This window comes from Pteropus alecto, unplaced genomic scaffold (genome assembly GCF_000325575.1).
Source record: "Pteropus alecto unplaced genomic scaffold, ASM32557v1 scaffold98, whole genome shotgun sequence".
Classification (NCBI taxonomy): Eukaryota; Metazoa; Chordata; class Mammalia; order Chiroptera; family Pteropodidae; genus Pteropus; species Pteropus alecto.
In genome coordinates this window covers 12,963,014-12,989,138 of record NW_006443570.1, presented here as the reverse complement: position 1 = coordinate 12,989,138, position 26,125 = coordinate 12,963,014, and the positions used below count along the sequence as shown (strand labels likewise).

Sequence of the window (26,125 nt, the reverse complement as noted above, 5' to 3'; positions counted from 1 at the left end):
CCCGGCCAGCCGGGTGTGTTCGGGCGCCGCCGCGGAGCTCGGAGGCCGTGGGGACATCACCAAGAGGGTCACCGTGATAACTTGATGATGACAATAAAAGGAATTCCTGTGCGGGTCCGCGTGCAGTGTGCGCCAGTGCGCGCGTCCGGCCGAGGCGATGTGCGCCCTTCCCGGGCTATGCCAGGGCGGCTATGCCCGGCCACCAGGCGTGTTTATGTCTGTATACGAGTGGGTCATCTACCCTGGCAGGTCAGTTTATGTGTCCTCTGCCGGCCCATCTATAGGTTTGGCTCCGAAGGAGGGGATTTCAGCCACTGAGTACGTTTTTAAAATTTTATCAACGGTACAGAATAATTTCGTGAAACGAAGTCTTGAGGCAGGGGCTCCCGGGACTGGCAGTGTCCTGCACAGGTCCTTAGATTGCGTTCTCTTTTCTGAGGGTCCCGCGTGAAGCCGCGGGCCAGGCCAACACAAATCCGCCTCCCTCCCATCCCTAGACCATCGAGAACATCAAGGTGGGCCTGCATGAGAAGGAGCTCTGGAAGAAGTTCCACGAGGCGGGCACGGAGATGATCATCACCAAGGCGGGCAGGTCAGCGTGGGGAGATTTACTTAGGGGATGACAGGTGGGAGCAATGGGGATCACCAGGGGCTCCCTTAGCAGTCCTCTCGGTCTGCAGCCTGGGGGGCTACTGGAGTTCCCTCCACCACTCTGGCCTTAGCCCCGGCTTGGGCTTCCGACTAGATTGCCCGAAGCCGAAGCCGGATGCGGGCTACTTTGAAGGGAGAGCCCTGGACGGAAGGGGAGAGGGACAGCACTATGTAAATGACATGCAAATAATGATCCCTGCTCAGGCACTTTTGGCTCCCGGGGGGACTGCTTCCACCTCCATGGGGACATACAGGGTTTCTCAGGATTGCATTGATTGGGGACCAGGAGATGCCCCTCAACAGATGGAGAAAGGTGACGGGACCCTGTTTTCCTGTTTCCATAACTTTTGGGGGGCAGCGTGAACCCCACGTCTCTCATCCCACGGGGTGGGGTGTTTATTCCTGTTGCCAGCCCCCTCCTCCGCCAAGGGCCCTGTGTTTGTTGTTCCGGGAGCAGCTCTGGGGTGGCTGCCAGAGAGGGATGATTTATAAAGTGGAAACATCTTTAAAATGCGCTGGTGTCTGTGGGAGAGAACCGGGGAGGAGTGTGAGAGGAGGAAGATGCAGACGGGCAAGAGGGAGAGACTCTTGCTGGGGCGTTGGTCTGGGGTGGGGCGGTGGTAGTCTGGGGTGGGGCAGCAATGGCAGGAGAGTGGTTATCAGGTGAAGGGAGATTGTTGCAGAGAAGCTGGAAAGTTCAGATTCAGAAACTCCCTCACCTACCTGCTTTGCCTCCTCCACATACTCACACTTGATTTTGATCCCTGAGGGACTGTGGGGTCATAACTATTTTTTTGTGAGGAATAAGATGGTGAAACATCAGGGGCCAGGGATCTGGAGTCAGACAGCAGGGGCTTCAGTTCCAGCTCAGCTACTTCCATCTGTGCAACCCTCAGGCAAGGTACTTCAGGTTCTCTGCCCCATCCTCATCTCTATCTGTAAATAATAGATCCTTCTTCATACAGCTGTATATAAAGCACTTAGCACAGCTCCTGGTACATGTAAGCACATAATAAATGCTAACTATAATAATGTAATAAATGCTAATAATATTAATCATAGTTAGAGAAATGTCTGGCATCCACTCAGCATTTTTTCTTCTACTTTTAGAGGACTATGTTGCACTGCTTCGGGCACGGTGGGCTTTTCAAAGGGAACAAAAAACTGGTGGTTTGCTGTATGCAGTATAGGGGTGCTGTGGTCTTTCCTGTCTGCTCACTGGCAGCCCTTGCAAGGTTTCCTTTGTTTTGTGGGGGTTGGGGTCTGAGTACTTGTCTGCCTTCAAGCCTAAGTCTGAGAGATGACAAGGCCACTCAGGGTCTCTATCAGGCAAGGGAGCAGGGAGAAGTCAGGGTCTGAGTTTGCTGCATTTTGAGGATGAGGAAGGAGGATACATTAGGGAAGCCTGGTAGAGGTTGCCACATGAAATAGTCACTGAGGACAGTGCGGGACCAAGTTTCACAAGCCCTGCCTCTTCCTAGCCCAGTGTACTTGGGCAAAGCCCTGAACTTCCTGTGGCTTAGTGGTGTTAGGTAAAACAGAGATGGTGACTGTAGGTGACCTGCCATCCTTTCTTTTTAGGTTATTCAAACCAGGGATCATATGAGGGATCATGGTAAATTGTTGAGGGGATTTCAGGTGTGAAGGTGGGTGGATGGAAGAAAAGAAGCCGGAGAAAGATCCAGAACTTGCATTTTTAGGCAGCAGAAATAACCTTGTCTCTTAAAAATAGATGGTCATCGTGTTCTTTGGGCTTGCCTGGCCTCTGCCATTTTAAACAAAAGGCATTTGCGATTCTCCTCAGTGGGGTTTCCTGCATCTGCTTGGGTCCTTCTCCCTTCCCCCAAAACACACACACAGACACACACACATACACACACAGACACACACACACACACACCCCACACACACACACTCTTCCAGAGGTGACTGACTTCAGGCAGACATTTGTGCCTGATCCTAGTGGAGTCTTAGAGATGGGCCTCAGGGGATGATGATAATAATTTTTAAATGGCTGTGATTGTATTAGCCAATTGCGGAGTCATCACAGTCTTTCATTTGTCTGGCAGAAAGTTATCCTTATATCAGGTCTTGTCCTTAAGAAAGTCACTGGCCTCATCTCCCCTCTCCCACCATTCTCACAGACCCCCTTTCCTCCTGCATGGCTGCCCACTGACTTCATAAGCCACTTTCACTGCTCTGATCCCTGTGTCCCGCCTCTCCCCTCATTGTCTCCCTCCCATGGGCAGCATGGTTTACTTGGGTTTATCACTCTTCAACCTCTTGTCCAGCACCTCTCTTTGTTCTCGTCTTTGTGGTCTCTACCAGCACCCTTCTTGGGATGCTTCCATTTCTCAGCAGTTGGCCTGGACCCTTCTCCTGAACCTCGACTCACAGATTCCTAGACTTTTAGAGCTGGAGGAGAACCAAGAGAACATAAACTCGACCCCAAAGGAGTGAAAGCACTTGGCTCTTGTAGATAGAAGCAGGGTTAGGAAGCTGCCAGGTCGACAGAAGCCAAGCAGATGATACTCTATCCCCAGAACAAAACCTTAACTTTGAGAAATTGATTGCTTATTTAAGGCGCCCCAGTTCAATGATTTAAATGGAGTCGTTGCTCTGCCCTAGAGAGCTTGGCTGGTTAGGGGCAGGATAATTGCTGTCCGGTTGAAGGAAGGGCTGGTCCTAGAGAAGGATGGCCAGAATGTTCTCAAGCCAGTTTGAGTCTTTGGGTCACAAGCTTCTTGCCTTAAGCCCTTGAAGGTCCGAAGGCAGAAGGAGAGAACAGTCCTCTTCATGGGATAATGACTTTGAATGCTCAAACAACTTGATCTGGTGAATAAAATGCCAACCACATTGTGAGACATAGATTCCTTAACGTTCGGGAACCCCTGTTGTCAGGTGTACAATGTGGCCAGACCCCTCCAGACCCAGTCTCTGTCCCTCTTAGGCCCCCAAGCCCAGAGGGTTTATGTCGTTGACTGCAGAGAACAGCCTCCTCTCTCTGCCTCCTCACATCCCTGCCAGGCTTGATACATGTGAGAAACTGCATTTTCTCCCAAACACAGATAAAAGTGAGCTCCACAAAAATTTAAATATAAACCTCCCCAAAATGAAAATTTCCTAACCGTCTGACTGCTCTACTCCTAGGTCATGGTTGTGCCACCAGATAAATCTCCACTATCAGCCTTCATAGCCTGTTGAGTTCAATGTTGCTTGTGTTAGTGACAGTGAATTTGCGTTTGAAAAATGAACTACTGATGAGAACTCCTGTTGAACCTGTATTGTTTGTTATTCTGAGGCAAGGATTTGGCCCGGCTTAATCCGGGGCTTCAAAGCCAATTGCCCTCACTCTGTATACAGAGCGTCAGAGCCCAGTGGCGTGGGTGATAAGAGAAGTAAGGGTTGAAGACACTGGGAAAGTGGGTTGGGGAGAGAGTGCTTTGATCTCTTTCTAAAGTATTTTCTGAAAGCAAAAGTCTATCAGAAGGAAATGTCTTAAGAAAAAAAATCTAAGAGAAGCAACTGACTTTCTAAAACAGTATCCATTCCACACACCCTCACTCCTGCCCCCCCTCACCTCAGAGAAAATATTTCTTAAAAATGCTTTGAACGAATTAGGAAACTCTGTGCATGCGTGTGTGTGTGTGTGTGTGTGTGTGTGTGTATGTGTACAACATGGAAATAAATTACATAGCTTCGTATTGCTCTCAGAAATCGTTTGGCTACAAGAGATTTGGTCTTAGTATAGGCAGCACCGTCACCCCACCCCCAACAAACTCCTCCAAACTCAGCCTTGGTTGCTGGGCCCTGGCCTCTTCCCAACATATCTAGAATTCTTCCTCAAGACCCCCAGGCACTGGGGATAGAAAGACGGGTGGGGTTTTCTGTGCACCCTCTACCTTTTGCCTGCAGCCTATTCCTTTCAGACTCTGGGCTCCACAGTCTGTGTGTGTGTGTGTGTGTGTGTGTGTGTGTGTGTGTGTGTGTGTGTGTGTGTGTGTACATATGTATCCACACATATATAATTTTTAATGTCAGTTTTATTGAAGTGGAACATTCCTGCATAAGAGTGAACAATTCTTAATTGTACAGCTCAGTAGACTTTCAGAAGTGAACACACCCATGTGACCACCACCCAGATTAAGAAACAGAACATTACAGGCCCCCAGAATCCCTCTCGTGTGTGCCCTCCCAGTCACCGCCACACCCCACTGGGAACTCCTTTCCAGACTTCTCACCCCCTCAATTTGGTTTTACGCCTACTTTTTATATGTAGCTGATCTGTGGGTGCCCCCACCCACCCACCCAGGAAGTCGGAGCTGCTGTGGGTTTGGAGTTTGGGGGCCCAGCTAGGCAGAGAGAATCTGATGGGTCCCCTGGATCCGCTATTCCCTGCCCCCCTTGCGGGATTGGGGGTGGGGGTGGCGCGAGTAGGTCACCGCCTTGAATTGGCGGCTCTCTGAGCCCAGCTGTAACTTGCACGTCCCCTCTCAGCAGCGAGTTTGCATTTACGGATTTGTTGCCAAAATCAGATTGCCCCAAAAGCCTTGCTCCGTGCCCCGCAAGCCTCATACACCGAGAAACGTCCAAGGAAGCTTATCTTAGCAGTTCATTCTAAAACCATTTCCGAGTATGAACTAGATAATGGCTCCAGCCCCGCACCCTTTCAGAGCCTGTTTCATGATCAGAGGAGAAGCCCCGGGCTTTCATCTCCTCCCGGGCCGGCGGGGCAGGCGGCTTGTTTATTCCCCCTGGCGGAGCCGTTTCCGCGTGCCGGGGAGCGCCCCTTCTGCCTGGGGGTCCAGGAGCCCGAGAGGGGTGGGGAACTCGGAGAGCGCGCCAGGGGCGCACAGACCAGGCTCGCCGGGCGCGTGGAATGAGGAGAGGATGCGGAGAGGATGGGGAAGGGGCTGGCGGGGCGCGGGGAGAGGGTGGGGAGGGGGCCGGGGCCGCAGCGTGTCTGGGACCGGCGAGCCAGGGCTTTACAGCCAGGCTGGTGGCAGGGCTGAGTGGGGTACAGCCTGCTCAGTCATTACCTCCCTTTCTGGCCCGCCCTCGCCCTCCCCCTCCCACTGAGGTGTTCATTTCCTCCATAGGTGTTGGTTTTCAGGTACATTTTCTGTCTTAAATCACAGAAACCACTTACATCTCATGCCATCACTTCGTCTGTTTCGGCAGAGAGGATCTTTACAGTGAGGGTGAGCCTGGAGGAAGTCCCAGCCCCCAAACTTAGCCTGGCCTCTGTGGCTTGAGTCATGCCCACCTGGCCAACCTTCCCCAGGTCCAGCCTCTGGGCTCCTAGCCATGTCTGGAACCAGGGGCAATGCCCTCAGCTTGGACAGGAGCTTATGGGGTGTTTGGAATATGTCCTTCCCCTTCCGCTCAGCCTTTTCCCCACGCTAGGCAGTCTTTCATCCTTCTGCAGCCCCCTAGGTGAGGAAATGATTGTGCCTAGGGTCCCCAAAGAATGTGTTCACCAGAAGCAGTCACCAAACTGGACCCTGACAGAGACAAAGATGCGTTTCCGTGAAGACAGTGGAGCTCACTGAGGCTCAGCCTTTTCTTGAAGACTGCCGCTTGGACAGTCTGAACTCCCCATTCAGACCAAATATCTCAACCTCCCTCCCTGCATCTGTGGGCTGCTGCCATAGGAAGAGGGAATGGATGAGCAGGGAGACAGAGGCTGAGACATACCTTCCACCCCTGCCCCAACTCCAGCAGAACCTCCCTGGAGCTGTTATCAGTCAGGAATCTGGTCTACAGTCTGCTTCTAGGAGAAGCCAAACTCGGCGACTTCGGGGCTGAGCACAGGCTCCTTACGGGCTTTCTAAAAGGCACTTAGTCAATGTCAGCCTGGCCTCCTGAGCTGCTGGGATGAAGTGCATCGTGGGGGGTGGGAGAAGGAGAAGGGGAAGGACAGGGCCCCTTACCTCTTCTCAGCCTAGGTTATGGAGACTGTCCAAGCGGCAGTGAGCCCTATTTTTCCAGGCCCCTTTGTGGACACTGGCCTGGGGGAAAGCGATGTCTGCTCTCTTCTGTTGCCACCTGAGATAATTACAGGAGAAGCAGGTGTAAGTGCAGGGTACTGGTACCAAGCACGGCCAGGGCTGCCCCATTTTGTGGCTGTTTCTGTAGCAGTTACAAAATGGTGGCCGGGAAGGGACAGGATTCTTGGCCTTTCCCCAGGGAGGGGGGAGGTGAGGCAGCTGCTGCCTTCCCTCCCTTCCGCTTAGGCCCACCAGGGGAGAGGCTGGGCCAGGAAAGAGGGTGGTGCAGGCTCCAGCTGTGCCCCCAGGCCAGGCAGGGGGGCTGGTAAGAAGGAGGCAGGATTGGGTTCCTGAGCCCTCTCACTTCCCCCATTCCTGGAGAGGGGGTGGGGTAGACATTTGAAAATGCTTTCAATTGACATCTGAGACAAATTCTTCCACACGGTTTATAAGTCCCTAGACTTGCAGCTAGAACTTCCCTCCTCCCTCCAGGCATGCACACATGCACACATGCGCACTCCACCGTGCTCTCAATCACATGCGCTTGTGCCTACGCATGGTCACACACCTCCCGCATCCCTGGCCCCGTGCCGTGCTCTCAGCAGCCAAGGGAGAGGGCGCACAGACTCCAGCCGGGCTGGGGCTGGGGCGGAACCCTCCACCTCAGTGTCCTGGCCTGGGCTTGCTGTAGGGTCTGACAGCTTGTGGAAGCCTTGATCCCTTCTGGAAGCCCTGCCCTGTTCAGGTAAGCTGGTTACCCCTGTTGACAAAATGGGGGACTCTGATCACCGGTTTGAGGTGTCTGGGACAGCTTCTCCTGAGGGCCCCTGTACCGTCTTTCAGCTTAGTGAGAGGCAGAGGGCCACCTGATGGCTTTCCTAGGGTGGACTGGTTGGGCTCTCCCAGCTCAGGGGATTTGGTTCTGGATGCCCTTAGTGTCTTCAGTTAGGTTTGTATCCTGCCCCTCTCAGAAAATACCTTTGTGAGAGATCATCTAGGAAGGGATGGGGGTGTCTGAGGACAATAGTGGAGAAGTTCTTTCCGCCTCCTCTGGGGAGGTCCAGTGTCAGATCCGGTGACCAGGGGAGGGAGCCGAGCCGCTGCGCATATGTGTACATGCTGTTGTATGTGTGTATGTGCTGAGGGGTCTGGGGAAGCCCTTCTCCAGAATGTTCTCTGAGTGAGCCTCAGAATCCTGGACAGTCTCATCATGGGCTGCAGGAACTAGAAAACTTTCTGTCTTTTGGTGAATCCATTTTCATAGAGGAAGGTCATCCTACTGGTTTGTGGAGAAAGGAGTGCAGTAAGGGTCAGTGGTAATAGTCATAAATGGACTCATTTAATCCACACAGCAACCTATGAGAGATAAGTAGTAATATCCACATTTTAGAGGTAAGGAAACCAAGTCACAGAGAGAGCCAACGAGTTGCCCAAGACCTCTCTCAGCTGGTCAGAACCACGGCAGGGTGGTCCTAGAATCCATGTTCTTCTCTACAAGGCTCCCGGACTTACTTCTGATACCCAGTTAGTGCGGGCAGGCCCTCGCATGTTCTTCTCTACAAGGCTCCCGGACTTACTTCTCCTGATACCCAGTTAGTGCGGGCAGGCCCTCACAAGGTGTTCAAAGGGATAAACACCCCTGCTAAATACACCGAAGGAATCCCAGACCTAGCAGCACTCTCCTGTTTTCCTGTGAGTTGGTTTGAGGCCTAAGGGTTTTCACAGAGACATGACCCAGAAAAGACATCTCATTGATCATTGACAGGAACTTCCAGGTCTTCTGCTCTGGCCCTCTGTAATGGCACCCCAGAACTTTAGATTGGCAAGGAAGGGAGGGGCGGGGTGGAATTAAGGTAAACAGGAGTGAAATTAAGGCAGACATGATGGTGTCAAAATCCTCTCTCATGATCTCCACCAGAGTCTCTATACTTTAGCTGCTCACAAGCACTTGGCCTAAATCTTAGGGGATTGTGGGGGAGAGAGAATGAATTTTGGAAACTGTGTAAACCCTCTTTCTAGATACACAGACTCACAGCTGCAGGGGCTCAGAGAGAGCGGCGAGCGTAGCCCTCTCCTTGTATAGGGGGCGGCTGAGGCCAGAGAGGAAAGTGACTTTCACAAGGTCCCACGGCTCTGACCAGAGCCAAGACCTCTTGCTACAGGGGCAGCACCTCTTAAGTCCTTGTGTCCCCTCGCCCACTCCGTGCCATCTCTTCTGGTGCTCTGTTCATGCCTCCACCTCACCCCTTGGCCTCCCCCAGGAGGATGTTCCCCAGCTACAAGGTAAAAGTCACAGGCATGAACCCCAAGACCAAGTACATCCTGCTGATTGACATCGTCCCTGCGGATGACCACCGCTACAAGTTCTGTGACAACAAATGGTAAGAACCCGGGACCTTCACATCGCCTGCCTTTCCCCTACTGCTCTTTGTACTCTCCACACCCATCGCCACCTGATGTTTGGTCCAGGGACTCACCAGTTAGTCCAAGTGATTGTCCAGATCTGTAGCCGCGGGAACCGGGGCCTGCAGAGGCTGCAGTGCGGGCAAATATCTGCACACCTGCTGCAGGTGGGGCTGAGGCTGAAACCGAGCTGCAATGTTTGGGAGTTTGGTGAATTTCAAGGGTCTGTGTTCTCCCCATAGCCACAGACAAACAGAATTGATAACTATTCTGTGGGGTGACAGATGAATACCAGCCCTGGGTGGATTCAGGCTTTGGCAGTGCTGCTCGGGGGAGGAAGACTTGGGCGGGTCCATCTACCTCTCTCCTGTTTCTCCACTCGCTCCCTCTTTGTCTGGCTGCAGAGCCCTCTCTCTTACATTGTGTGTCTAGTTGTGCATCTACCATTCAGAGGGAGTGGGCTGCTGCCTCGTGGTTGGGTCATGGGATCCTTTGGCAAGGGACAGGGTTGAAGGGCAAAACCAAACTGGGCCCGGTAAATAAACACTGGGCTCCTTTTCCTGAGGCCACCTCCTCAGTGCTCTATCTGCTCCCAAAGCCCAAGACAGCACTCAAGGAGGGATTGAAAGAATCAGCAGCCCCAGGAGGTGGGCACCGAGGTTGGTGGGCCTGCAGAGACGGGGCTGAGGAGGCAGGATTCGGTGGCCGGGTCCTGCCAAGGGCCGTGTTTCTATTTTATCTCTCTCCGGGCTGCATTAGCCCTCGGAGCAGGCTCCAGCTGAGAGGACAGCTACCAGTTAATTTCTTGGGGGGCAAGTATCGTTTTGAGGGCAAGAAATTTGAAAGTCGTCTAGGTCTTCTGAGAAGCTTCCTCCAAATAATGTAATTTATAATATTTTTAAATTGTAAATAAAACACACGCAGAGGTGGTGCCTAAATCTTCCTGAAAGATATTTGTGGTCAACCCCACTCTTTTAAGTCAATAATCACACTTCTCTGTGGTCTCCCATCTTCCTTTTCTCTCTCTTCTGTCCCTCATCGCCACCCTCAAAGTCTGAAATTGTCAGTGCAGTAGGACCAACAGCAGATTTTTTTCCTTAGGTGAATGGGGATTTGCTCTCAGAGGGGATAGGGAATCTGGGCTTCCCCAGGCCCCAGGGTTATCAACTGCTATGGCTCAATCTGCTCTGTTGGCAGGATGGTGGCAGGGAAGGCTGAGCCCGCCATGCCAGGAAGGCTCTATGTCCACCCGGATTCTCCTGCCACTGGGGCCCACTGGATGCGGCAGCTGGTCTCCTTCCAGAAGCTGAAGTTGACAAACAACCACCTGGACCCCTTTGGCCATGTAAGAAAGGGACTGCCTGGCCTCAGGGCAAGTCCTGGGGCAGCATTCCTGGCGGTTGGGTGGGGTAAGGATATGGAGAATCCACTCCCGGGATCCAGCTCCAGGCTTTGGCACTTGCCAGGTCCCTTTGTGGAAGGAGCACAGGGTCTGAGTCCCTCGGCTGTGCTTCAATTCCCTAGCACTTACTGGCTGGGGAACTTTGGGCAAATTTCTTAGCTTTTTGAAGACTTAGTTTCCTTTTCTAGAAAATGGAGGTGACCATAGGTACCTTTCATAATTTGGGAATTAAATGAGAGAATACTGACGAAGCACTTGGCACACAGGAGGCTCCACATAGACAGCAACTATGACATCAGTGACGATGATGATGGGTCACATCTCTCAGTTTTGGTTTCCCCAAATTTGGCTTTGCCGGAGTATAAGACAAGTAAACTTTCTTAAGACAGACTCATGATGAGTTCTGAAGCCTCTTTTTGGCATGTCCACCTGCCTGGCCTGGCAGCCGCCTACCCTCTGGAAGGATAAGTCTTGCTCTGGCTCCTGTGTCAGCTTCTTCCTGGCCTTGCCTGGGACCTGGCTCTCACAAGAGAGATTCTGAAGCTCCGGGGATGTTGCTACTGACGCCCCATCCAGGCTGCTGAAGCTTATTCTTTCCCCATCTGGCCCTGGCAGGCCTACAAAACACTTTTTATGTGGAAATCTTTAGCTCAAGTGTGTGGGGCTAACTGAAGTCTAGGGACCTGGTGTTATCTGCCAAGGCACAGGACCTGCCCCTCTAAGCTGGCTACCCTGGAAGCGCAGGGTAGGGGTGGGGTGTGTGGGTGCAGTAGAGGCTCCTAGATGCAGTTCCGGGGCTGCACACATAGCACTCAGGGTGTGGACGGTGGTGGGGGAAGGAAGGGTGGGGAATGTACAGGTATGTGCCTCTTCTATGCCTCAGTTTTATTTCTGGGGATCTGCATGCAAATCAGAATTCTGTGAATCATAGTTCCTCATGGAAAATATCAACAATGCTTCATTTCTGATTGACTGGTATATAACTAGCAAGCAGCTCTTAGTTCTAATTTTCTCAGAGTCTGTTCAGGTCTCTTCTGAGACATTGGTGATCTGTAAACAAGCAGTAACTGGGAGAATGCTAATTAACATAATTAACTCCTGACTTATCTGTTTTGCAAGCAGCACAGGTTTTCCCACGCAGGGCCGGCAGATGCTGTGCAGGTGTACACAGTGGCATGTACTTGTGCAGCCCCAACCTGTCATGGGGGCAGAGACAAGCCACCAAATCAACGGGGAGGGTCAACCAAGCCCCCACCTCCCAGAGCACAGGGCCTTTTAACTGAGGGAAGAGGACCCTCCCGTCTTCTTGGGCACTATCCTGACCAAGACTTTTGTTCTCCTCGGCTTTTTCTGCTTGGCCAGGCTATGGCACCAACCTCAGAAGGTTAGTGAGGGCTTCTGTGGTGTGAAGCGGGAAACCTAGCTGACAGGCACATCTCTGCCCACAACTGCACACACACACAGAGCCCATGGGACAGACCCCTGCGGTGAGCACAGTGGCCAGAAGTACCCAGGAATCAAAGCTCTGGTGAGAATGTTGGATGCATAGCTTGCCATCATGGTTCCCAGCTGCATGGTTGCCTCAGAGGACTCTTGCATCTCCCTGACCCTCTGCAAAAGGTGGCAGGGGAAGGAGTCAAGTGACTGAAAAGATAGACTTTTTAGGAGTGAGAGAGAAACCTAGCACTGGTAGCCCAAGAGAACAGTTGGTTCTCCCACCCTATCTTGCCTTTTTGATAGCTGTGCTGGGGTCCATACAGGGTTTGTCTGGGCCAGTGGGGCTGTTTGATGGGCTCATGATTGGGGGTACCCCTGGCTACACTTGCCATGCCTGCCTGGGGTTCACCTCTCCTTGGCAATAGGGATAGTACTCATAATAACTCCCCTTTCTCTTCGAAGGGTTGGGATGCAAAGCAGAGCATCTTCCTTCTCTCCATCCTCACACTTACCCAACACGTGCAGTTTATTGGTTATAACACTCCCTGTGAGGCGGCAGGGCCTCAGGGAGACGAGTTGATTGTCCCAGGAGCTGGGGGACATGTGTGTTTGGTCCTATGCCTTCAAATTTCAGTTCCAGCACTCTTGGTTTCTCTACCTGTCTGTAGCCAGGGCCTGAGCTGTCATATCTTCAGCTATTTGGAGCATCACTAGAGAGGGAGTAGCCTTTGACCATGCAGGTGAGGGGTGTGGAGGGTGAGCTGACTTTGAAGACATATCAAGGCAAAGTGGCCCATGTGGACCTTGGCTCTCTGCTCCTTGGCCTGTGCCCACAGGAGTGATGAGCTCTCCGTGTCACCCTTCTTGGCTCCTCAGGGCAGGATCCTGGGAAAGTGCCATCTCATACTGTGATCTTGCCCCAAACATCTCTTCCTTCTGCATAACTCACCTTCACATTTTCAATTTTCTCCAAGAGCTTCCAAACCTCAAGTAACTTTCTCCAGCTAAATGAACTTTGGACTTTTCCCTTGGGTCTCGCAATATCTCGGGAACTTTAGCAGCTGCCTCCCATTTGCAGCCTGCTCCAAGGAGAAGGGTCTAGGGTTCAGGTGAGCGCTTGGGCCCAGCAGCTTGTCCTACATGGCAGGCAGGGGCCCTGGAACAGGGACCCCTCAGACCACATGGCCACATGTCTCAAAAAGACAGGACTGATTTCTGACTAGAAAATTCTATGGATGTTTTTGCTATGAGTCCAAGAAAGATCTCTGTTCTTGAGGGGTAGCAGGTTGAGGGTGTGACCCCTGGGTTCTGGGAGTAAGTGCAAGGCCAACGGACAAGCAGGCAGCAGGGGCAGGAAGGGTCAGGGGCTAGCACAGGAGTGAGCGGTCTCCTTCCAGCCCCGATTCTCTCCACCCCTATGATTCTGCTGGCTGCGGAGGCTGTGGGAGGCTGTGGGCCCATCGTCCCCTCCTGCTTTCCACCCTCCACCTGCACCCAGCAGCCATGTGGTGGAATGAGGAAACGCTTCAGGAAGCTCTGGAGGTCCTCACTGGGGTGGGCCTGCGCTCTGCAGCAGACTGCGGAGATGGCTGGCACGTAGGTCACACTTTACTTGTGTTGCAGTATTGCTGAGGATAAGGGTCCGTTTATGATTTCTGACGTAGTGAGTCAGAAGGCTGAGTCCCATCACCTGTGCACCCCCCACCCTACCCGTGCCCCAAGCCTCTTCACCTGTTTAGTTGCTCCTGAGCCTTGCGACCCATGCTCAAATGCCACTTCTTCAGGATGATATTTCAGGGGCCCCATCACAGGCTGTCAGAGCTTCATACACCTTTCCGTTCTAATATTTACCGCAGTTACAACTTTTTACGTATTTGTCAAATTTGTTTTGAATAGGAAATACATTCACCTGGTTTAAAAAGAAACCAATGAATAAATAAAAATGTCTACAATGAGATGTCGCCCTCCATGGGTTCCCTGTCCACCTAGTTTCTTCCAATCTCGGCCACAGGTAACCAATGTTACTAATTCTTTTCAGCATATACAAGCTGAATACAGAATCTCAAATCCCTTCTTTTAGACACAAAGGTAGCATACTATAAACACTTTTTGCACTTTGCTTTGTCAACCCAGTATGTCATGGCAATCATTCCATTGATATAGAATGGCCACATTCCTTTTTTCACAGCTGCATGGACTTTCATGGCATGATCATTCCATAAATTATGTAATCAGTCCTTATTTAAGGCATTAGATGTTTTCCTAGATTTTGCTCCTTTGATTAGGCTTGTGCATGTGTCATTTTATACCTATGCCAAGTAGATCTGCACAGCGAATTGCCTGTTCAGAGGGCATTTGGATTTGTCATTTGCAATTCTGCCCTCCACTGAAATTACACTGATGTGTATTCCCACTATCGCTGTAGCCTCACTGACACGGTGGGAGAGAAAGTTCTGTATTTTTGCCAGTCTGATGAGTGACATGTAGATATTAATTTTAGTTTTGATTTGTAGTTCCTTTATTATGAGTGAGGTTTAAGCATCTTTTCTATATATATTTTCTCTCTCTGTGAACTGCTGTCCTTATTCTTTGCCCATTTTTCTCTCAGATTTTTGATCACTTATCAATTCTAGGAGCTTTTATAAATTAGGAAGGTTTAGGTCCGATCTATGATGAGTCGCTCACATTTTCCTATTTTGTCACTTGTCTTTGGATTTTGCCTGGAGTGGTGTTCCTACACAGAAAGTTTTGATTGAATGTATTGTTCTTTTCTTTACAGATTCTGCATTTCGAGTAATTGAAAGCCTTTATCCACTCCTTACTTACAAGGGAATTTTCTTCTGTTTTCTTTTTAGTATTTCATGAATTTATTTTTACGTTTAAACCATTGATTCTTTTGGAATTTATTCTGGCGTTTGATATGAGGTGTGAAGCCAGCTTTTTTAGTTTTTACTAGAGAGCTATCCAGTTGTCCCAACACCAATAATTGTCTAGTCCTCTTTCCTCCCTGGTTTAGGGTGCCTTATTTCTGCGTACTAAATCCCCAATTGATTTTGCGTCTGTTCGTGTGCCAGCGCCTTAACTGTTGAGACTTTATAATAGGTTTTAGTGCCTGGCAGGGCTGATCTCCCCCATTGCTCTTCTTTTTCAGTTTTCTTGGCTAGACTTGTCTATTTTTTCATATAAACTTTAGAATAGGCTTGCAGCATTGAGAAATAAACTTATTTTTATATTTTTATTTTAATGAAATTTATTGAGGCAACACTGGTTGATAGCATTATGGAAGTTTCAGGTGTACAACCTTATAACGCGACATCTGTATACTGCATTGCGTGCTCACTGCCCAAAGTCTAGTTTCCTTCTGTCACCATATATTTGAACTCCCCCTTACCCGCTTCTATCTCTGCCATACCCTTTCCCTGTATTTTTATTAGAATGACTGTAAATGTTAAATTTGCTTAAGGAGGTTGATAGGCATGCCTTTCTCTTTGTTGACATCTGCTTTTTGCTCTTCAAAAGTATATCCAAGTTTTCTTCTTAAGGCCCTACACGTTTCTCGTTCAGTATTTCATCTTGCTTATGACTATTATAAATGCAGTCTTTCTTCCACTACATTTTTCTACCACTTAGTTTTGCTCCATTTTGGATTACTGTGTGATTCCTCCACTAGATAGGAAGCCGTGAGGTTTTAAATCAGCATGATGTCCTAGTACCTGACACTGTCTGGCAAACAGTAGGTGCTGGCAAGCAGTAAGGGAAGGGGCGTGCCTGCTGAAAGGGGGGGTGTTTAGACAGAGAAGGCGTTTCTTCCACCAGGGTCTGGTGTTCCCCTAAAGCTTATGCTGTTAACTAGCCAATGGGGACCCAGAGCTATCGATCTCCCTTTTTCTTCTTTCTCTCTCCTGTTTGCTGAGCCCTGACAATGTGCCAAGTCCTTGCTGGGGGCTTTGGGAGAAACAGATGACCCACACAAAACTCCAGATCAGGCCCAGTCCTCACCAGCCAGGTACAGGTATGAGCTCAGGCTTGGAAATTAGCACCAATTCTGGTTCTGCCTTCCCATTGGCTGTCTGAGGTCCGGCAAATGTCTTCACCTCTCTGAGCCTCAGCCCCTTGTCTGTTAAATGGAGCTAATAATAATGCCTACTTTACAGGGATATTGTAAAGATTAGTTATGTGATGTTTGTAGAATACGCAACACAGGGCCGGCACGCAGGGTGTGCTCAGAAAACACTGGCTATTATTGCTGTGACTGCGAGAGAAGGCAAGAGAGTTTCCAGGCCCCTGGGTTGCTGCCCTGGAAGTGATTCAGCCTCAGAGCTGACCCTTGAACAACAGGGTTTGAATTGCATGGGTCAGTTGAAAAAACTCCGTGTATAAGTGCATCTTCACAGTTCAAACTGTGTTGTTCAAGGGTCAACGACAGTCATTGAACTTGTTGAGAGCAGCGTGTACTCTCTCAAAGGCCATCTGGAACCTTCTCAGGATTCTGCCTCCAACCAGCTGTGTGTCCTTGGGCAAGTCACATTCCCACTACAGGCCTTCTGTTCCTCATCTGTAAAATTAGGAGGTTAGACTAGAATGATGTCTGAGGTCTGCCTCTCTACGCCCTAATGTTCTGTGTTCCTAATGTGGATAAATCTGGGCCTCGCTGGCCAAGTACGCTGTGGTGATCTCTTGAGGAGATGGATGTTTGGCGCTATCGCAATTGTTAAAAGAGAACAGGCTTCTGAATCGTAGCCAGAATGTAATGAATCCCATTTCTGTAAAACAATGATGATGACGAGACCAGTCATGTAGTGGGGTTTGTTGACGTGGCCGGCCCATTTGGCCCAATATTCTCTGCAACAAATATAAATGTGAGACTCTGGCAAAGTAGTTTAATGTGACGCCTGAGGAACTTCCGAGTAAAACCAGGTGTGTGAATCACTGAGTTGGTTTCATATTCTCCCGGGCCGATGGGACTGCAGCTCCAATTTATATTTGCGTTGGTCGAATGGATGGGACTTTCTTCCAGATGAAGGCCTCACTTTACAGACCCGGACCCCAATGACTGGAGAGACAGAGCTTGCGCAAGACTTGCAGCTGATGAGCAGAGATCTGTCGAAGCTTCTGGGCCCTTCTTCACTTCTCTGTGGCTGGGACCGCACCCCCCTAGTGGCTCCTACCTGCTCCTGCAGGTTTAGCCATTTCTCTCTTCCCAGGTTTCCCTCTCTGGTTCCCCTCCCTAGAAGGTGTGTTTGACAATTAAGGACTTTGTCTGATGGGATGAGTTTGACCCTTATCCCAAGGGGCAAGAGGGAACCATCGAAGGTGGCGTTATGACTATAAGACGTTTACTGAGCCCTAAATGCTGGCAGGAGCAGTGGTGGGGACGTGGGAGGCAAGGGGAGGAAATACGGAGGGCCCTGCTCTGTAGGGTCATGCAATGTACAGTCTTCCTGGATGAACCATAAGGTTCTAAGCAGGGGAGTGACCTGGTGGGATGTGAAGCAGGTAAAATGGAGAGGAAGATGGAGACAGGGAGGAGGCTGTCCCCAAGCCCAGCGAGAGATCGTGGGGTCTGAACCAGTGCTGTGCAGCGGGGATGGAAAGGTTTTCGTTTTACGGACAAAGTCACAGGACTTGATCACTGATGGGACCCGGAGGTGGGTGATAGCGAGGAGAAGGGGAGCTGAGATGCCCACGGCTCTAGCTGGACTATTACAGCCCGTGACTGCCCAGGTGGCAGAGGAACAGGGCGGGTGCTGCCATTGGTCCTAGAGCATCCTGAAGGAGAGCGTAGCCTCACTGTGCAGAGGCCTGTGGAGCCTGCTTCAGGTTCTGTCGCCCGTTGTGCCCTCCACCCTAGGAGAGCCTGAGGGACGAGGGGCGAGTCTTGTATGCCGGGGAGCGAATCTTGTATGTCGGGGAGCTAGAGCACGTGCCTGCTCAAGGAAAGATTGTCTATGCGCATGTTTAGTCACTATTTTTGACCTGAAAAAATGCCTCAGAGGTTATCTTGTCTCTAGTGAGCAAAAAGAAGCAGGAGAAGAGGGGACAGAGTGTTTGTGGTCACAGCGCAGGCCTTTCTACTCCTGTAACCCCACCTTGTACTTACTAGATCTTGTTTTGGGGTACAGGAGCCTGGAGGTACAAAAGGAATGAAACATATGGCCCTTTTTCTTGAGGGGCTTATGGTTTAACTGAAGGGGCAAGAAGAACTAGGAAGTCACTAGGAAGCAGCACCATAGCCAAGCAGGCAATGCACAGGAAGTTCAGAAATGGGAGATCAGAGCAGGCCCTAGTACTCTGGGAAGGCTGCCTGGAAGAGTTGGGCCTCGAGATGATAGGCCTGGAAGGTGAGAGAGAATGGGCAAGGAAGGTAAAAACAGCAGAGGGAACTGCATGTGCAAAGGAGCAGAGGTAGGAATCTGGGGATCCTAGAAGCCTCTAGGCCACCTCCCAGGTATTCAGTTGCTGGGTCTTCTGAGAACTTAGGTATTTGTTGGCTCCTGAAGCTTGGGGGAACAGTGCAGGGTGACAGAGGAACCTAAAGGGACTGGGAGGTGTTTCCCAAGACCCAGCTCCTTTCCCCAGGGGGCCCTTCCATGCCTCCTGGAAAGCTTATCCATTGAGCACCTCACTCATCCCCACCCCCGGGCAGGATTTGTGTCCGTTGGTCTCACTCCGAGTTTTCCGTCTGGCAGGCACCCAGTTGGGCCGTGGGTCCCCAGTTGCAGGACCTGGTTTGTGGTTTGGGAACTCTGTACTTGCCGCAGGAGGGCCCAGAGGTTTGTCACTGAGAGCTGAGGGTTAGTGGCCGGTGCAGAAGGCAGAAAAGCTAGTTCTTGCTGAACGGAGCTACCCGGCCAAATCAAGGAACCAGAGTCCACAGCCAGCTTCTGGTCCTCCCACTTCCACAGCTGAACCTGTGCTCTGGGCTGTCCCCATCCCCAGGTATGATGACAGCAGAGCTCTCCCAGACAAAGGCTCCCGCCCAGGCTTGCCACACAAGAGCCTGGCTTCGGCCCCTCTCTCGGCACTCCAGTCACTCAAGGGTTAAATCTTTCACTGAGCTTCAGCGTCGGGCCTGGTCCCTGGGAACCTGGAAAGGTGGGAGCCAGCAGGGCCAGCCTTAGAAAGGGGCTCTCCCAGGTGTGAGAAAGGAGCTCAGAGGGGCCTGGGACCTGAGGGCCAGTGTAGCCCAGCCAGGGCAGGAGCCAAAGGGTTAACAAAAGCAGCAGTGCTGATAAAATGCCCCAAATTCCTGGTCCTGCCTCCAGTGGGGAGGGAGTCTGGCAAATGTCAACGATAAAAAATACATTTTAATGGCACATGATGCAGCCGCTACCGAGTGAAGCAGGTTTGGGGCAGCAACTACTGTGCGTTACTCCCAGGCTCCAGGCCACGCCTCCGGGCTCTTTCATAAGCTTCGGCTGTCAGGGTGCCCCACCTTCCCAGCCCCAGGCATCCTCAAGGGCCCCTGGGTGCCGGGGCCTCTGGCCTCCTCTGGTGCTATTTTAGGAACTTTGTTGTCTCCTACCTTGGTACCTTGAACTCCAGCCCTTGGTGGAGCTTCCCTCCAGGCTGTGAGCTGCCTCAAGCAATTCTCAGGGCAGGGTGCATCGGGGCCTCCCAGCGTACCCTCAGCAGGCCCCTGTGAACGTTGAGAAAGGGATAAATAAATGAGTGACTGGATGACAAAGGTCAGAGGGCAACATTTTCCTCGGCTTCCCTCCCTCCCTCATTCCACAAACTCCTGGGCTATGAAGCAACATTTTGTTGCTGGCAAATGTGAGAGGAGGGGGCTGAGCGCCCACATCAGGCATTTCTAGGGAAGACAGGTTGCAGGTAAGCGGTGGGAAGGGGGTGAACAGGGGGAGGAGAGGCAGGAGAGGAGAGGGAGCAGCAAGGAGAAGAGTCAGCCTGGAGAGGGAATCCTGAGGCAGGTGTTATATATTATGGTCCCATTTTACAAACATGAAAACTGAGGCTCGGAGATGTCTGGTGACTTGCCTAAGGTCAGCAACGAGTCAGTGGCACCCTGGACCTTTGCCTACAGCTCAAAATTCCACCTGCCACACTGCGCTGAGTTCCCTGGGGGCTTTAACCTGTGAAGTTCTCCACCACCACAGTGAAACATTCTGTCGCATCAGGGGGGTCTTGGGACCAGGTGTTAGTGCTGGAGCGGAGAGGCTAAGCAGGGACCATGGGGGCGGAGTTTGGGGCCAAAGGGCTGGGTTCTTCACATGGGACCTTCGGAACCTTTCTGCTCAGTCCCTGTAGTCAGGCCCTGGAGCCTGGGCTTTCAGAAGCTGACAGCTAGCCCAGAGCCAGCTGAACGAGGCCGAGGACCAGAGGGTGGGGACCGGGAGCCCAGAATGAGACCCCTCTCTTCCAGATCATCCTCAACTCCATGCACAAGTACCAGCCACGACTACACATCGTGAAGGCTGATGAGAACAATGCTTTTGGCTCCAAAAACACAGCCTTCTGCACCCATGTGTTCCCCGAGACTTCCTTCATCTCTGTGACCTCCTATCAGAATCACAAGGTACAGCTGCAGTCCCCACGGCCCCCACCACGGACACTACGTGGCATTTCTGCCAACACTTCAGAGCGTCAGGCAGGCAGCGAGGCAGGCCCAGTGCAGGGACCTCAGAAGTCTGCGATGTCCCTCAGAGCAGTGAGACGTCTCATAATGAGCAGAAAGGAGACCAGACTCCTAATCTCTGGCGCAAAGTCATCATGGTCTCTATTTGGGGGGCTGGACAAAGTTGGCAACTGTAAAACTTGGGAGCGTGGAACTTGCCCTGTGGCTTGAGTGTTAGGCTCCCTTGTCTATAGTCTTCCTCCCACTGTGGAATTCAAAGGTTGGGATCTGGGCCTGCAGAGAGAGGGGGAGAGAATGGGGAGGGAAGCCCTGGGGTACTATCAGCTGCATGGGAGCAGGAAGACTGAGCTGTCCAGAGGCCCTTCAGAAGCCCGGTCAGAGGGGCCTGGGATGTCCCGGCCACCTCCCACCCAATTAATCACCTTCCCCAGCCCAACCAAACTGCCTCCGGATCCCTGCATAGGCCACTCTCCCTGGTCTCTGTCTTTGCCCATGCTACCCTTTTCAGTGTGCTTTTCATACTGTGCACATTGTGACTGATGAGGTGGGCAGGGGTCACTGGGGAAGGGCCATAGGCCATGGCAGATTTTAAACAGAAGGTGACAGAGTCAGAGTCACGTTTAGAACCTAATGTGGCAGTTGCACTAGACAAGGGTGACACGGACAGGAAGCTGTTACAGGCACCCAGGGGGAAGCACAGTAAGACCAGAAGACAAAATTGGAGGGTCTGCAGCAAGTAGAAGAGATAAGAGCCAGCAACAAGCCAGACGTGATTGGTGAGGCCAAGGAGGACCCAGCGAGACTCCTGGCCACGTGCGGCTGGAGTGTGCAACTTCCCCAGGCCTTTCCCCCGAGTTCTGAATGTGCCCGGGGTGGGGAGGGGGCCAGTGGCCAGCCTGGTCCTCTACCCTAGCAATGCTACTGTGTATCCTCTCCTGACAGATCACACAGCTGAAAATTGAGAACAACCCTTTTGCCAAGGGATTCCGGGGCAGTGACGACAGTGACCTGCGTGTGGCCCGGCTGCAGAGGTGGGGCTACCGCTGCCAGGGGTGGGGTGGCAGACTGGGTTTAGGCATGCAGACTTGGTAACCCTCAAAGTATCTTCACTCTTTTCCCATCTCCCTCTGACTGTCCTCCCCACTGCTCCAGCAAAGAATATCCCGTGATCTCCAAAAGCATCATGAGGCAGAGGCTCGTCTCCACCCAGCTCTCAGCCAAGCCTGACGTCAGCCCCCTGCATGGTGCCCACCAAGCCCTCCAGCACTACCAGTATGAGAACGGGGCTCACGTGCAGTTTGCTGCGGCCGAGCCACAGGACCTTCCCCTCAACACCTTCCCAGCCCAGAGGGACTCAAGCCTCTTCTATCACTGCCTGAAAAGACGAGGTAGCTCTCTCCTGGTCTAGAAGCCCTAGAGAGTCAGAGGAGTGAAGCTCTCCTCACAAACACTCCCCACTACACATGTGAGCATGCAAGGGTGCACACCTTTGCACACATGTGCACACACACATCTGGTTACTTGTGTGGCCTGGGAGAGCAAACTGGAAGGGTTAGGGTCCGCTGCCAGACTCAGCTCAAGGATGTTGGTTCTTGCTTTAATGCAGCCTTTAATGCAGCTTGTGGCCTTGGTGTCCCCAGACACTGGTACCCCTCTGCAGCTCCAGGTGTTGCTTTGCAGCCACTGCTTTGAGCACCTCCATGGGGTAGGCAGACAACAGAAAATCAGCTGAGCTCTGCCGGTAAGCGTGGAAGGAGGCTGAGGTGTCAGAGTCCAGAGGTTTTGGATTGGGCTGTCATTTATCAAAGCAACCTCCATCCTAAAACGGGAATGACCTAGAGTCATGACTACAGGCTCTCCACCTCGTCACACCAGGATCTGCAAAGGCTTGAGAGTGGAAGTGAGCTACTGTGGATGTAGACTGGGGGCCCGGATGACAGGCAACAGAACTGTCTGTGCTGGCTTCTCCATGAAGAAGAGGAGCCCTGAGGTGGGAACCAGAACATCTGGGTTCTGGTACCAGGTCCTGATTTCTTCATCTATAAAATAGGGATGATTAGTGTTATTATACCAGACGACTTCACAGGGTCAATGGCATTCTCCTGGGAATGAGTTTGGGGACTTTTGCTTACAATCCAGAATATTCTCGCAGCCCAGCTCCTAGGGACCAACAAGGCAGAGCTCCGAGTATCCCCTGTACCAGTCCCATTAGAGCTAGTGACCTAGACCATGGGTTGACAAACTGTGGCCCTTGGACCAAATTTGGCCTGCTGCCTGTTTTTGTTTGGCCTATGAGCCACACAAAATGTTTTTTACATTTTTTAATAGTTGAAAAAAAAATCAAAAGAGGATTATTTCATGATATGTGAACATTATATAAAATTCAAATTTTTGTATCCATAAATAAAGTTTTATTAGAACACAGCCATACACATTTATTTACCTATTATCTATGGCTGCTTTCATGTGCCGACAGCAGAGTCGAGTGTAATAAGTCCTTACTTAACATCATCCATAGGTTCTGAGACTTTAAACAAAATTACGTACAATGAAATCAGTGTTACCACAGGCTAATTGACATAAACAAGAGTTACATTCCCACGGCATATTTCTGATCACAGATACATCACCAAACTTCTAAATAAAGACCTGAAATATTTAATATTAAACATTGAAATAAACGTGAGCTATACATATATTTAAGAAAAATTAATAAAACCAGGTAAGATAGTGATTTTCCAACCGGCTTATTCCAGTTCAAGGTCGAGGGTGGCCGAAGCCCTGTCTTAACAGCTCCAGGTGCAAGGCGCCCCTCCATCTCAGGGCGCACTCACATGCACCCCCACACTCACTGAGTCTGGGACGGTTAGACACGCCAGTGCCCCTAATATGCACATCTTTGGGATGAAGGAAGAAACCTAAGTACCAGAGAAAACCCACGCAGACATGGGGAGAACATGCAAACTCCAAAGACAGTGGCCCCGGCTGAGAATCAAATTTTTTTTCCTCATCAAGGTTATAATGAAATTACGTTGAATGAAACATTATTTAAGGACCTTCTTAGTTGCAACAGATACCATCTGGCCCACAAAGCCCAAAATATTTACTGTCTGGTTCTTTACAGAAAAAGTTGGCTCACTCCTGACCTAGAGTGACTGGGCCACTGAGTTCCAAGAGCTTAGTACCCTTGAGAGAAAGGAATTTGGAGAGAAGATGGAGAGGAGGGATGAGTGAGGGACGGATGAGATTGCTGGGCGAGAGGGCCGAGTTCCTCCTCGTCAAGGGAGATGCTTCCAAATGGGGCGAGGGGAGGGGTGAGCCTTTAAACCTGACCCACTCCTCCAGGCCCCCCTGCCCCATATTCACACAGCTCCCAGAATGAATCCCTAGAGGAAACAGAAGGAGGTAGGCCAAGATAAGCCACGGGACAAGTGTTCTTAAGTTTGTTGAGTGGGCTGCTGCCCAAGTCCTGGGTCATCCCTGGATTCCAGGGGGAGGACATGCCACTCTGGATAGACAAGCCCTCATGGTTGAGGATGTTGAAAGACACATATAACATGATTTGGGGCTGCTGAGGTTATTTTTTTCCCCAGAATATCGGCTTTGGCTTAAAAGTACAAGTCACCTTTTATTTATTATCAGCTCCATTTCTTAATTTTATAAACACTGTTTATATTGGAATCTGTGCAATAACAATTTGATGGGACTTTTTTGAACATCTGTAGGGTTTACTTCCTCTTCTAAAAGCAACAGGAACGTGCCTGCAAGTAGCTTTGGCTTGCTAAGGCCTTCCCAAGAGCCGAGGATTGAGGCAGAAATAGTGTGGCTTTAATTTTCTGGCTAATACAGACAGATGTGGCCTCTGGGCTTGGTTTGGCCTGGCAATTGTCTCCACTTTCCTTGGCTAGGGTGGGCCTAGCCTAAGAATGCCAGCACACATTAAGGCCTCTTACCATCCCCAAGAGGCGGGGTGGCAAAAGATCAAAGCTGTGTGCCTCCTGGCTAAACACATCACTCAGTGTCCAATGATGTAGTGTCCCCTGTGGCCTGCGAGCAAGGTCCATAATCTTACCATTTCTTGGCTGCTGCCACCTTATAAAGCTGTAGCAGATTAAAATGGTTTTGGGGAGTGTCATGGCAACCTGGGGCCAGGGCGGGCCCTGCCTGACAAAGGTAGGCTGTCCTGGCATCTGGGCAGGGGTGTTCCAGCCCCCGGGCTGGTGGAATCGGCTCTTCCTGAAGCTGTCTTTGTCTTCCAGCAGACAGTGTCCGCCACCTGGACTTACCCTGCAAGCGACCCTACCTGGAAGCTCCCTCTGCAGTGGGGGAGGATCATTATTTTCGTTCTCCCCCTCCCTATGACCAGCAGATGCTGAGCCCCTCCTACTGCAACGAGGTGACCCCAAGAGAAGCCTGTATGTACTCAGGTTCAGGGCCCGAGATTGCCGGGGTGTCTGGGGTGGACGACTTGCCCCCGCCCACACTGAGCTGTAACATGTGGACATCAGTCTCACCGTACACAAGCTACAGCGTTCAGACAATGGAGACGGTGCCTTACCAGTCCTTCCCCACGCACTTCACCGCCACTACTATGATGCCTCGGCTGCCTGCTATCTCCGCTCAGAGCTCCCAGCCACCAGGAAACACCCACTTCAGTGTCTATAACCAGCTCTCACAGTCTCAGGTCCGAGAGCGGGGGCCCGCCACCCCCTTCCCGAGGGAGCGCGGCCTCCCCACGGTGTGCGAGAGGAAGCCGCCCTCTCCACACCTGAATGCTGCCAATGAGTTTCTCTACTCCCAAAGCTTCTCCTTGTCCAGGGAAGCATCCTTACAGTATCATCCCGGAATGGGGACTGTGGAGAACTGGACTGACGGGTGACTCGCATGTCTCTTCGACAGCCCCAGGACCGTGTCAGTCCAGTGTGAACCTCTATGGGTGGCCTGCATTACCAAGAAACACAGGAAGGTATTTTAAAGGGCGGGGTATGTGCATGTGTGTGCGCGTGTGTGCATGTGTATTTGGAGAGCCTCTGTCTTCCGACATACCACTGAGGCCATGACAAGGAAAAAATCGCAATTATTTAAGAAGTGATTTTGGCCGCAGGAGCTGGGTCCGTTGCTATCTGACATCTCCTGACATGCCCATGGGTGGGATAGGAGTGGAGAGTTCATGTGAGTTATTTAGAGATTTTATAATATAATATGTGATTTACTCAGGGGCCAGGTGGTGAGGTCTCTCCCACAGGGAAAGTGGGGGAAGGTTCTCACTGCTGGAGTGGGAGGGCTCTGTGCACATCTTGGAGTTCCTGGCCTTCTAATTCAAAGGGGAGCCGAGAACCCCGTTTCGGAAGCAGGAGGCCCACTCCCTTGGCTTCCGGGGATTCTGTGAGGCTAGCTGAGGGGTGGACTCAGCTAAGCAGAGTGTGCTCTGAGAGTGGAGCTGACTGCTGAGTTAGTGGCCTGGAATTTGATCCCTGGAGCTCTTAGGTCCTAGGGCTGACTTTCAGAGAATCACGTGCTAATTGCCACCTGATGGGTATGAAAAAAAAAAGAGTTTTCAAGAGGGGGGAAAATGCAACCAGTAGCATCTCTGTCATCATTCAGATTTTCTTATGAAGTACAGAGCCCTTCCCCCTCCGACCCCGA

The 26,125-nt window shown here is 51.3% G+C and overlaps 1 protein-coding gene across 1 annotated transcript in view; it reads left to right on the top strand.

Annotated features, from left to right (window-relative positions):
* The window catches only part of TBX4 (T-box 4), a 25,915-nt gene extending 557 nt beyond the window's left edge, over positions 1 to 25,358 (top strand). The window contains exons 2-8 of the mRNA XM_025041605.1: positions 498 to 592; positions 8,903 to 9,022; positions 10,242 to 10,389; positions 20,267 to 20,419; positions 21,422 to 21,510; positions 21,632 to 21,867; positions 24,739 to 25,358. Of these exons, the coding sequence (XP_024897373.1) occupies positions 498 to 592; positions 8,903 to 9,022; positions 10,242 to 10,389; positions 20,267 to 20,419; positions 21,422 to 21,510; positions 21,632 to 21,867; positions 24,739 to 25,358 (1,461 nt within the window). The remainder of the gene's footprint in view (positions 1 to 497; positions 593 to 8,902; positions 9,023 to 10,241; positions 10,390 to 20,266; positions 20,420 to 21,421; positions 21,511 to 21,631; positions 21,868 to 24,738) is intronic.
* Positions 25,359 to 26,125: the final 767 nt, after the last annotated feature.